General features: G+C 57.2%; 1 protein-coding gene across 5 annotated transcripts; it reads left to right on the top strand.

Annotated features, from left to right (window-relative positions):
- Window positions 1–50: 50 nt before the first annotated feature.
- LOC102567080 (membrane-spanning 4-domains subfamily A member 4A) lies at window positions 51–4,720 on the top strand. 5 transcript variants are annotated; one of them, XM_014601197.3, is made up of 7 exons: window positions 51–464; window positions 2,385–2,510; window positions 2,687–2,803; window positions 3,374–3,430; window positions 3,757–3,912; window positions 4,028–4,147; window positions 4,462–4,720. In XM_014601197.3, exons 1-7 carry the CDS (start codon window positions 51–53, stop codon window positions 4,528–4,530), a joined length of 1,059 nt encoding a protein of 352 aa, XP_014456683.2. In that variant the 3' UTR covers window positions 4,531–4,720. The 5 variants fall into 5 exon arrangements, with proteins under 5 accessions (XP_014456683.2, XP_059574947.1, XP_059574948.1 ...); XM_059718967.1 differs by lacking the exon at window positions 51–464 and adding an exon at window positions 484–2,089; XM_059718966.1 differs by lacking the exon at window positions 51–464 and adding an exon at window positions 484–2,095.
- The last annotated feature ends 8,045 nt before the right edge of the window (window positions 4,721–12,765 follow it).

The following is a 12,765-nucleotide window of genomic DNA, read 5'->3' as shown; positions in this document are numbered from 1 at the left end:
CTCCCCGCCTCGGACCGGCTCCTCCCGCAGCTGCTGCTCTTCTGCCTGTAATGCTGCCCGCCTCGGCCACGCGCACCTGGTCCCCGCCGGGCCGGCACGAGCCCCGTGTCCTGGCCGGAGCCCCCGGCTCCCGCTCCTCCGGCGTCCCCTCGGCTGCCCGGGGCTGGCGGGGAAGGCGCAGGCTGCCCCGGGCTCCCGCGTCCCCGGGACCCGCCGCGTCCCGGCCCGGCCCGTCCCGCCGGGCTCGACTCTCCCTGCGCTCGCGCACGGCGCTGCCCGGCCTGCGGGCAAGGACACAGCGCAGCCGGCCCCGGCCCCTGCCCCTGCCCCGCAGCCCCGCGCCCCGCACACCCGCTCCGCTCCCGGGCAGGACGGGCGGGGGCGGGCCCGGGCAGGGGGCGGGTCCGCAGGAGCAGGCGGGTTTGTGCGGAGCCGAGCGGGGCTGTCCGTGTCTCGGCCCCGGGGTGAGTCCCTGCCCTGGGGCTTGTGCCCCCCGGAAACACGCAGTGGCCCATGCACTGGTGGAGCCAGGGGCAATGCCCGCCCCAGGGCGGGTGCTGGGGAGTCAGGCCCTTCCCCACCGCCAGGGCCGGGCCGGGCCGGGCCGGGCCGGCTGTGGGCTGGCAAAGCAGGTTGGGGTCCAGCCTCTCCCTTCACGCCTTGCATTGCCCCCTCTTCCCTTCCTCAGGGTGCCCCTGCCTCCCCTCCTCCCTTGTCAGAAACCTGCTTTCCTTTCCTGCTGGCTGGCGAGGGGGCAGGTCTGTTCACACCGGTGCGGAGTCTGTCCGCCCAGCTTCTGGTTTCGTGTAAATGAGAGAAATTGGAGTCGAAGCCTGTATGTGTCTGTAGCCGTTCGCGCTGCCGCCCGGTGCGGCGGACTCCCCTGGCAGGCGGCACTGCCACAGCGAGCGTCGGGTCCAGCCGCGACCTCCCAGGGTTCTTCAGGAGAGTCCCAGGGTGGGGGTGATGTGGGTTTTGGGGCGACCCAAAGTGGGTTTGCCCCGTAATCCCAGCCTAAAAGCATTTTATTCATAACAATGTCAACAGTACACAGGGCTGGGGCTGGCGTGTGACAGCCAAGCTTCGAGTGGGGCGACGCGCTGCGCAGGCTTGGTCACAAGAGCCTGCCGGAGGTGGGGACGTGTTTTTCAGGGTATCCTGTAAAGGACTTGGCCTGCTGATCCCATCGAAAACCCAGCTCCTCATTGCAGGCAACATACTTATGGCCCAGACCTGAGGGGCTCTCCGTTGTCAGGGTGGCAGCGTCGGGTCGGGCAGGGCTCTGCCCAGGCTTCTTAGGGAGAGTCCCATGATGGCAATTATTTATGGCTTGGGGTGACCCAAAGGGAGTTTTGCCCTCTGATCCCAGCCCAAAATAAGACCCTTATTTTGTGCATTGTACCCAGCCTGCAGGTATTGAGGTGGTGGCAACTGGCACCCAAAACCAGGGCATCAGGTGAAGCAGGGACGGGCCCAGGCTTCTTTTGGAGAGGCTCTGGGGGGTGACCCAGAAAGGATGTCCCCCACAATCCCAGCCAAATCCAAGGTCTTTTTTCAGGGCCGTCTACTTACTTGATGCATGATATGATTCTACATTTTATGAGTCAATATTCATTTTAATAATACCCTGACTCTTTAGCTTGAGCAATTCCTTATGAACAACCTTTAATTGTGCAAGGATCAGCACTGAAAAAGGAACTGGGAGTGAGGAACAGAGTAAGAACCGTTGTGTTCGGCCATGTGACTTCCTCCCTAGAGCTGGCTGGATCCACGTGCTGCTGTTAGACAGCGGTGCTGTTACACGGCACTGCTTTACGGCTGTTCTCCCACTGCCCCACCCCAGAGGCGACTGCATCTTGGCACCGGAATGGGCCGTGCTCCTGGTGCAGTTGCTGGAGAGAAGCAGCTGGCCCAGGCACTCACCCTGTTGCACAACTGGACCAGGGAGGGGAGGTCACATCCTGCCCCTTCCTTGCCCAGATGTTCCCACTTCCCCTCTGGGCCCTGCGCTCCTCTCTGGGCAGAGAGGACAGGCTCCAGCACTGCTCCCTGCAGACGTGGGAGCTGGGTCTGATGCCAGGAGGGACAAGTAGGGGTCTGTCGCGGGGCTCAGCATGGGTGGCCCGGGCTGTGTGGGGTCCCTGCCCTTCCCAGGCTCATGAGAGCCAGGCCCGTTAGCTCCACGGGGAAGGGGACTTCCTCTGTGCCCTGACACACCCCGGCAGGAGGGGACCCAGGTGTCTGGGCTCCCCGTCCCCCACTGCCCCAACCCCAGACCCCACCAGGCTGGGGTGGAACCCAGGTGTCCGGCTCCTGAGTTTTTGCCCCTTTGCTTTCCCCGTCTCCTCCCTCTGCCCGCCTCAGTTCCCATCTTCCCCCTGCAGGAGCCAGGCTGCTGCACCATGGAGCAAGGGGCCCCTGGCACCATTCTGCTGACCCAAATCTCGCCCCCCAGCACTAGGCCAAAGCCCCTGGAGAAGTTCCAGCGGGGTGAGCCACTGGCTGTGGGGGTAAGTACATCTGCCTGCCCCCCCTGCCCTGGGAGACAGACAGATAGATCTGTCTGGTCAGGGCATCCTGGGCCCAGGTGCTTAGGTGAGGGGCCACACTGAGTAACTGCAGCAAGGACCAAGGCGGCTGGGGTCAATGCCATGGCAGTGATGCCCCAGCCATGGTGTCCCGGCAGGTCACGCAGGTCCTCACAGGCATCCAGCAGGTCGCATTCGGAACCGTCCTGATCTTGACATTTGACTTCCACTACCCTGCTCTTCACCTGGGAGCAGTTGTCTGCACTGGCCTCCTGGTGAGCCCGGGGTAGGGGGAGCTGGGGCAGGGCACGTCTTAGAAGCATGCCCAAGATGCCTGAGGTGGCTGACCCTGCACCCAGTGGGCTGGTACCCACAGCGGGGGGTGGGTAGGAGCAGAGTAAACCTGTAGGAATGATCGCAATGTGTTTGGTGCCCTGCAGGAGGGGCTGAGTAACCTCATAGTAACAATGGAGTAACCCCCTTGTGGGACCTGGGTGGCCCCATAGAAGTGACCAAGTAACCCTGTTGTAGGCACTGAGTAACCTTGTCCTAGTGACTGAGTAACCCTGTCGTATGGACTGGGCATCTGTATGGTAGGAAATGAGACCCTTGCAGCAGTGTGAATGCCCCTCTGGTAAGGCCGAGGAACCTGGGAGTAACAAGCGACTATCCCTGTATTAATGTCTGAGTAACCCTGTAGTAACCCCCCCCTTGTCTTATGGACCCCCCCCAAAGCCCATCCACCCCCCACCCCCGTCCTTCAGGGCATGACCTACCCCTGCAACAACACTCACTCAGGACCCGCCAGCTCCACAAGGCTACTGACCCCCACTCTGCCCCTGCAGTGTGTGGTCTCGGGCTCCCTCTCCGTGGCAGTCTCCAGGAACCCCAAGATCCCGCTGGTAAGAGCCGTGGTTCGTGGTGCTACCAGGGCCTGCTGGGCATGGAGCCTGGCGGGGAGAACTGAGGTGTGCAGGGCGGGAATTGCCGGGGTCCCTCTCGCCAGGGCCCTCTGGAGTATTGGCACAGCCTGTCCTCCTCCCCATGGGCTATAGCCCACCCCCCCAGAGCCAGCCGTGTCCAGCCGGGGGGTCGGGTTTCAGCTCTGTGCCTTCCGGGTGGGGGGTCAGGGCAGCACCAGTGGTGAGGGCAGTCTAGGGGGAAAGCTTGGGGGTTCAAGGGGAGTCTTTTCCACATGGCTGAAGGGTCCTGCCCCCATACCCCGCAGATGAAGATGGAGCTGGCCTTGAACTCAGTGAGCGCGGTAGTGGCTGGCGTGAGCATCGTGATGCTCTGCTTATCCGTGATGTTCACCCACAATGCCCACTCCTGCTACTGGCACCAGGGCAAGAGGAACTGTGACTATCCCCCCAAGGAGGTCCAGGTGAGCCGGGGTCACAGCAACCAGGACCAGGAGCAGGGGGCACTGGGGGTGGGTGCAGGGGTGGCCGGTGCCCGCTGCGGCAGGTGCTGTGCGTGACGGTCTCCACCCCACTTAGGACATCCTGCTCGCCCTCAGCCTGGTCCTCATGGCGCTGACGCTGCTGCAGCTCTGCTTGGCACTGACCCGTGCAGCCTTCGGGTGCAAAGCCATCTGCCGGGACAGCTACCTTGATTTGGTACCACCAGGCATCTCTGTGGTTCCTGGAGTTGGGTGGGAGCATCACAGGGACAGCCACAATGTTTGGTCAACAGCCTGGCTGACACAGGAGGGGCTGGGGGTTTCCTGCACTGAGCAACCCAGGCTCTGCTCCAGCGGGGAGAGGTGCATGACCCAGGGAAGGTAGAGACGGGCAGCTCGGATACCAGGGTTCTGCCCCTGCCCTGGGAGGGGCATAGGGGCTGCAGGGTCAGAGCAGGGACCCTTGCTACTCCCTCAGCTCTGGGAGAGGAGTTGGTGACTGTGCATCTGTCCATCTGTCTGTCTCTCCAGGCTGTGATTTACCAGGACACAGCACGTCCCACTGACCCCACCTGCACCGCAACCTCTGGGGCCCTGTGAAATTCTCGCAGGACCAGCCAGGATCATGCTGGGCACAGATCAGTGCTGGTTCTAGGAACAAGGAAGCAGAGACTGGAGGGGGTGTCTGTACCAGCAGCGTGAGCCTGTGGCACAGGAACAGCCACTGTAGCAAAAACCCCAGGTTGTTTGTTTTTTTTACTTAAAAATACATTCCCTCTTCTTCTCCAAACATTTCTGACTCTTTCTCTGCCCCCTCTATCCCTTACAAGTAGTTATAGGTAGTCATAGGTAAGCTAAGATAAGTTCTTGTATGCCATTATTGTAACACATCCCTTTTTATATTGTTGTAACCCGGGCGGTACTCCAAAAGGTACCCCCTCTCCAATTGAAGGGATCAAAGCAGGTGCACAAGCGCTGTGGGAGGTGTAGGGACTGTCCTCCCCGTGTAGAGCAGAGCCAGACCACCACTGGGGACTTAACCATATACATGTTAATGAGGGAACAATACTGGGAACATAACAGGTGTAATCAGGGGGTATAGTGGACACTACAATGCCCCAAGGGGCAGGGTTCAACAAAGGTTAGACACAATCATTGAAAAAAGACAGGGTTAACAAAATATAAAACACAAACAGCAGAGCAAACAATACTGGTTGGGGTAATATAAAAAGGCACAAAATACAAAATGTCAAAGGACAAAGAAATATAGGGCCTAGATACCTGGAGGGGGAGAAAACACAATTACCCCTTTCTACTTCAAGCAGAATTTCTCCTTGTTAACACACTCACTCCAAGTCACCAAAGCTGAGATTTGAGCTTGGATCTTCCATGTGGTAGGTAGGAACACTGCCACAGCCACCAGTGCTGGCACTGCTTCAAGCTGCTAGGGGTTTTCACCTTCCTGGAGCCCTGGCCTCACATTGAGCTGCCTGGTCTCTGACTGGAGGAGCTGGAAGCCGAGCTGGGAATCCCTCAGGTCACTGCTCAGATCCTTGCTGAAGCAGGAAGCCTCTACAGCCGGCCACAGCCTCTCGTAGGGCATCCTGGAGCCCAGCAGGAAGCCTCTCCTGCCGGCCGCACACCGCGCTGCTGAGGGTCCCACTGCTGCCTGCAGGTCCTGCTCCTTCAGGCTCTTCTGGGGCAACTGCTTCCACCCCGCTGGCTCAGCTCTTGCCAGCTCTTTGAAGCTCCTTCCTCGTGGTCCCTCGCTGCTCTCTCCCTGAGTCAGCTGTGCTGCCCCTTTTATCCCCCTCCAGGTGACCCAAGGAGCCAATCAGGGAACATGAGGGGTGACTCTCTGGGGCCTGATTGGTGAGGAAAGGGAATCCCAAGTGCTCCCTTCATCTTTTACCCCTTCAAAACCCCTGGGCCAAATCATTACCAGATTGGTGAGGAAAGGGAATCCCAAGTCCTCCAATCATCTTTTGCCCTTTCAAAACCCCTGGGCTAGGTCACTGCCAGCTAGCCTGGCATGTACTCCCCCGCAGGACCCTTCACCATCCCCAGTGAAGTGCAGGCCTCAGCCTGGGGGACGACTGGACCCACGGGGCAGTGATGGGGACCTCCCCTGGCACCCCCGGGGCATCCTAGGTGAAGCGGCGGACTGGCCGAAGCTCCCGCCTTGGCCGTGGGGTGCAGTCTGGGGCAGGACTCTGCGGGGGCCCCAGTGACTCAGGTTCCCTCTCACTCGAGGAGTCTGCCCCACTGGCAGGTAAAGGTGCGGGGATGTTTTCTCCTTCGGTCTCACCAGGCAGGGCCCCACAAGCAGCAGTCCCCGTCTCCCCTTCGCCCTGAGGAGTGACAGGTCCTAAGCTCGGGTGAAAGTCAGTAGGGTACCACCAGTCAGAGTCACAGTCCGAGTCCTCCGGGGGAGCTGCAGGTACAGCTGCCGGCTGGGTGGTGTGACGCCTCCTTCTACGGGGAGACCTAGGCCTCTCTCCTCGCGGCTCGCTCTCAGGCGGAGGGGGCCCACCAATTCGCCAATAGGCAGCAGGAGGTTCCGGTGGACCACGTGACTTCAACCCAGTCCAGACTCAGGGGAGATCTCGTATACTGGGAGGTCTCCAGTTTTTGCACCACTGTATAGGGTTCAGCCCGGCACCAATCAGCGATTTTGTGTCTCCCAGTTAGCCCCAGGTTTCGCAGCAGCACCTGGTCCCCTTTTTGTAACTCTTGCTCATGAACTCAAGCATCATAAAGCTGCTTATGGCGTTGCTGGTTTCTTCCAGCAGTTTCGGCTGCCAGTCGGTGCGCACGACGCAGACGGTCCCAAGCTGTTGTGCATATTGACCATGAGTCAAATGTTGTTGGTAGCCTCGTTCTACCCCAAAGCACAAATCTATGGGTAACCGGGGCTCCCTCCCGAACATGAGGAAATATGGACTGACCCCCGTTGCATCATTCCTAGTGGAGTTGTAGGCATGCACCAGGTATGCGATATGCTGGCTCCATGCGGCCTTCTGTTCCTGCTGGAGGGTGCCCAGCATGTTCAACAGAGTGCGATTGAAACGCTCAGGTTGGGGATCCCCTTGGGGGTGGTAGGGTGTAGTCCTCGGTCTCTGTATGCCAGCCACTGTCAGTACTTCACGCAACAACCGGCTCTCAAAATCTCGCCCCTGATTGGAGTGGATTCTTGCGGGCAGCCCAAACACGGAGAAGTACTTTTCCCACAGCACTTTGGCAACCGTTCTTGCTGTTTGTTCTTGCGTAGGGAAGGCCTGGGCATATCGGGTGAAGTGGTCTGTCACAACCAGCACATTCCCCTTTCGGTGCCCCTCCCCTTCTATGGCTAGGAAATCCATGCACACCAGCTCCATGGGTTTTGAGCTCTGGATGGTGTGTAGATAGGCAGTTTGAGTGGGCAGGGTCTTCCTCCGCACACACAGAGCACGGTTTGAGCATTTAGTCCTTACATCTTCAGCCATTTTGGGCCAAAAGAACCACTCATGGGCTAGCGCCAGAGTGCGCTGCACCCCCATGTGCCCAAAGTCATCATGCAAGGCCCGTAATGCAAGGGCCTTATACTTCTGAGGGAGGACCAGCTGCCAATATTTCTGTCCTTCTGGGTCCTGCACCTCCCAATGCAGCACTCCATCAAACAAGCAAAGCCTTTCCCACTCCCTCAACAGGAGGTGGGCTGCTGGGGTAGCATTATTAAGGGTCGTGGGGTGGGTATTCCCTGATCTCTGGGCACGGAGCACCTCTCGCACATCTGGGTCCTGTTCTTGCGCTGTCCGCCATTCTGTGACCGTGACCTGGGGCAACGAAGAGGGAGTCAGCGTGGTGTACTGAGCCCAGGCCTGCGGGATCCCTTCAGGGGGCAATCCCAACACCTCAGCCATGCAAGCGATACTTTCCGTTGTCCGCACAGGGTCTTGTAGCTGCAGTTTGCAAATGGTCTTCACTGTCTTGGGGCTCCAAACACTCCCAGGGTGGCTGGGGAGTTGTCAAGACAGGGCATCAGCATCCACGTTGTTTCATCCTGCTCGATAGTGCAGGCTAAAGGTGTAGTTGGCCTGTGCTGTGATCCAACATTGGCTGGTCGCATCCAATTTAGCGCTGGTGAGCACATAGGTAAGGGGATTATTGTCTGTCCACACCTGGAAGGTAGTCCCATACAGATAGTCCCGGCATTTCTCAGCGACGGCCCACTTGAGGGCCAGGAATTCAAGCTTATGTACCGGGTAGCGCATCTCGCCGGGTGACAATCCCCTGCTCGCAAAAGCCACTGGTCGCTGGTGTCCCTCATGTTCCTGGTACAGTACAGCCCCTAGTCCTGACAGGCTAGCATCCCTGTGCAAAATAAAAGGGTGGTTGGGGTCAGCATATGCCAGCACAGGTGCCTGAGTCAACCGCCAGATCACCTCCTGGAAGGCATCTTCACACTGTGAGTCCCACCAGGGACCAAAAGGCTCTGTGGGGCTTTGTGTCACAGGAAGCCCATTTAAGCCATTGTTTTGCTCCTTCTTGCGGGGTGATCTTCCCCCCCGGTGTCCGCAAGTTAGGGCATTTAAAGGTCCAGTTATTGTAGCATAGTCTTTAACAAATCACCAAAGAAACCTGCGAACCCTAGGAACCTTTTCAGTTCCCTAAGGTTCTTGGGTCAAGGCCAGGTGGTCACAGCACTTACTTTCTTCAGATCAGTGCTGACCCCCTCCTGTGATACAACGTGTCCTACGTACTTCACAGAGGCCTGGCAGAACTTACATTTATCAATGGCCAACTTAAGTCCAGTGGTCTCCAGCCGATCGAGTACCCGGAGCAGCCGTTCTTCGTGTTCCTCCAGGGTCTTTCCAAAAACAATAATATCATCTAAATAAACCAGTGCTTGGGTCATATGCATATCCCCAACCACCTTCTCCATTAGTCGCTGGAAGGTGGCGGGAGCCCCAGATATCCCTTGGGGCATTCGCTCAAACTGATAGAATCCCAAGGGGCAAAGAAAAGCAGTCTTCTCTTTGTCCTCTTCCCGCAGAGGTGTCTGGTAGTAGCCACTGCGGAGGTCTAGTATCGAAAACCATTTGCTCCCTACTAAGCAGTCCAAAGCCTCCTGCACCCGTGGGACAGTGTATTGATCAGTGATGGTCCGGGTGTTCAAAGTCCGGTAATCAATACACATACGGAGTTGGCCGTTCTTCTTCCGCACAATCACAATGGGAGAGGCATAAGGGCTCTTAGATTCCGTGATGATGCGGTGGTCCACGAGCTCCTGTAGATGATGTCTTACTTCCCCCATCTCAGTGAGGGGAAAGCGCCGAGACCTTTCGCGAAAGGGTCGTGGGTTGCTCAGATGAATGTGATGCTCCACCCCCTTTGCCTCCCCCACATCCCAGTCATGCAGGGAGAAAGCACGGGCTCGAGCCCCAAGTTTGTCCCGGAGCCGAGCTTTACAGGCTTCAGACACCGGGGAGTTCCCAAAACAAAACCTTGAAGGGTCAGTTGGAAGGGGTTTTCCCTCCTGCTCAGGGCTCACCACTTCAGCTTCCTTTATCAAGGCCATCTTCTGTCCCGGGTGGACCACAATATCTTTCAAGGTTGGATTAACCACTATCATTGTAACCAGGTCTTGGTTGAGCCCTTTTTTCTCAATCACACCACCAGGGACCCTCAGCACACCGGGTCTCTCTCTCCCAGTGGGAGTCTCCACCACCAGCAGCTTATTATTTTCATCCCTCTCAATCCAATTGCAGACAGTAGGCAAAGCCCACTGGCCCTGTGCAGGGATTCGCTGGGGCTTTGCTCCAGAGAAGCGCAGGGTCCTCACAACCTCCGGGTGACCCCACATCTCTCTATGCTCCCATTGGTCATATGCCTCTGAGCACAAGTCATGCATCGTTAACCGCTGTTGGTTACCTGGGCCAGCTTGTCGTTTACAGTACCGAGCAAGAACCTGGAAAAGGCTGGAGTTGGTCCCCACAATGAGAGTGGCTCCTCTCATCCACCCTGGATCAGGGCATACTAGCGTGATGGTTGACACTTCCTCCTCCACCCCAGTTATTTCAGCAGGGAATTTTAGCCTCACATTCACCTAACCCCTGTAAGGATACTGTTCCTGGCTTAAGCCACAAAGTCCCAGCCCCATAAGGGGAAGCAAAGGCAAGTGTCTCAGATGTTCCTCATAGAAGGATTCAAATAGGATGGTAACCTGGGACCCGCTGTCTAGAATGGCCTGGCATGGGTGACCATTCACAGCACGGGGACCTCTGCACGGGGTCCCACTAGCCCCTTTGGCAGTGAATTTACTGAGGGTAATGAGCGGGAGTCTGTCTGGGTCCAGAGCGGAGCCGACTCCATTGCTCTGCCCCTTCCCTGTTTCCCACTGCCCATCGCCCTTTTAACCTTTCAAATACCAAACCAGGGTTCTCAGGCTGGGTGCACTCCCGAGCCATATGCCCCGGCCCCCCACATCTATAGCAGAACCCTGGGGCCCTAGAGCGGGTATGGGGCCGAGGTCCTCCCAAGGCACAAGGACAGGGCAAGGGCTGACCCCTGGGGAGGGTTCTGGCCACAGCAGCTGCTAGCGCTGGAGCCACAAGCTCCTCCTCCACTCCCAACAAGATGTCCTCATGGGGAGCCCCATTAGCACCTGGCCCATGGGTCCTCTCCGGGGTGAAACATCCTCTGGGACACACGCAGTCTCTCAGAGTCTGGATATTTCTTTCTCTTCACGAATCTCTTGGAGGAGATGACTGAAGTCAGGTGGGCTGCTCCTGCTCCCCGCTAATTTGAGGTTCTGGAGTAAGTCTGAGCTATACCATGCCCCAGTATGAATTTGCCGGAGCCGTATCTGGTCAGCGTCAGTGACACTAAGCGCTCCTTGGGTCACCAGGCATTGTAATACCAGCTCTAAGTGCAGGACATACGCTGAAAGAGTCTCGCCCTTGAGCTGGAAAGTTCCCAACAATTCGTAGTATGCACCCCCACTTCCTGTGGGTTGGCCAAAAGCATCCTGAAGGACCTGCACGCATTGCTGGGTGGTGATAGCAGGGTTCCGGAGTTTGGCTTGGCAGTCCTCACAACCCCGAAGGCAGGCTCCCTCAGGACCTCCAGCAGACGGCATCGCTTATCCTCATCAGGTATTTGCCAAGTCAGTAAAGTCTCTTGAATATGGGAGAGCCAAGAATCGAATCCTTCCTCCCCTGCAGGGACTGGAAGCGTTCCCGAGAAACTCCGGAGTCTCTTATAGGGTGCCTGGTCACTGGAGGAATGGGTCACCTCCCAGAATCTGCTGGAAAACCCTCACCCATTCTGGGGTAGCTTCAGTACCAGTAGGTTACCCCGCTCCCCCCTGCACCATCCCATCACTCCCGGAGGGTACGGCAGACTGGTCGGCATTGGACATGTCTCCTGGTGACTCTCTTTACAGGGGTACACAGTGCTTGAATAATATCATGGCACCCGCTACACAGGGATCCCAGATGAGCCCCCAAAATGTAACTCGGGCGGTACTCCAAAAGGTATCCCCTCTCCAATTGAAGGGATCAAAGCAGGTGCACAAGTGCTGTGGGAGGTGTAGGGACTCTCCTCCCCCTATAGAGCGAAGCCAGACCACCACTGGGGACTTAACCATATACCTGTTAATGAGGGAACAATACTGGGAACATAACAGGCGTAATCAGGGGGTATAGTGGACACTACAATGCCCCAAGGGGCAGGATTCAGCAAAGATTAGAGACTTACAATCATTGACAAAAGACAGGGTTAACAAAATATAAAACACAAACAGCAGCGCAAACAATACTGGTTGGGGAAATATAAAAAGGCACAAAATACAAAATGTCAAAGGACAAGGAAATACAGGGCCTGGGTCACCTGGAGGGGGAGAAACAGGGAAAACACAATGGCCCCTTTCCACTGCAAGAGGAATTTCTCCTTGTTAGCTCACTCACCCCAAGTCACCAAAACTGGGACTTGAATTCAGATCTCCCACATGGTAGACAGCAGCACTGCCACACAGCCACCAGTGCTAGTACTACTCCAGGCTGCTAGGGGTCTTAACCTTCCTGGAGCCCCGGCCTCACATCGAGCTGCCTGGTCTCTGACTGGAGGAGCTGGAAGCTGAGCTGGGAACCCCTCAAGTCGCTGCTCAGATCTTGCTGACGCGGGGAGCCTCTCCTGTTGGCCACAGCCTCTCGCAGGGGATCCTGGAGCCCAGCAGGAAGCCTCTCCTGCCAGCCACACGCCGCGCTGCTGAGGGTCCCACTGCTGCCTGCAGGTCCTGCTCCTTCAGGCTCTTCTGGGACAACTGCTTCCACCCCGCTGGCTCAGGTCTTTGAAGCTCCTTCCTCATGGTCCCTTGCTGGTCTCTCCCCTGAGTCAGCCGTCCTGCCCCTTTTATCCCCCTCCAGGTGACCCAAGAGGCCAATCAGGGGACATGAGGGGTGAATCTCTGGGGCCTGATTGGTGAGGAAAGGGAATCCCAAGTCCTCCAATCATCTTTTGCCCTTTCAAAACCCCTGGGCTAGGTCACTGCCAGCTAGACCATCACATCGTAAATAGCGTTCAGTTATTTTTATATTGATTTTTACTGTTTTATATTGTATTCATATTATGTCTGTATTGAATTTTACTGTTTTACATTGGCATTGTATGATTTAGGCCTGTTTCTATAAAGTTAGCCAAAGTAATGTCAGGTCTCCATCTTGTAATGTCAAATCTCCATTTTGTGTCTCCTGCCCGGGCATACCCTATTGCAGGGGTTGGCAAAATGTGGCCCATGGGCCAGATGCGGCCCACCAGGCCATTCTATCCGACCCATGGGAGCCCTAAAAAAAT

Source organism: Alligator mississippiensis, chromosome 15, assembly GCF_030867095.1.
Source record: "Alligator mississippiensis isolate rAllMis1 chromosome 15, rAllMis1, whole genome shotgun sequence".
Lineage (NCBI taxonomy): Eukaryota > Metazoa > Chordata > Crocodylia > Alligatoridae > Alligator > Alligator mississippiensis.
This window is presented reverse-complemented; position numbering and strand designations above follow the sequence as displayed.

Bases quoted from the DNA above. Each gene is read 5' to 3' on its own strand.
- LOC102567080 (XM_014601197.3), top strand. From the start codon at position 51: ATGCTGCCCGCCTCGGCCACGCGCACCTGGTCCCCGCCGGGCCGGCAC. The intron at 2,804-3,373 runs GTGAGCCCGGGG...CTGCCCCTGCAG, and splicing joins TTGTCTGCACTGGCCTCCTG to TGTGTGGTCTCGGGCTCCCT. The intron at 4,148-4,461 runs GTACCACCAGGC...CTGTCTCTCCAG, and splicing joins GGGACAGCTACCTTGATTTG to GCTGTGATTTACCAGGACAC.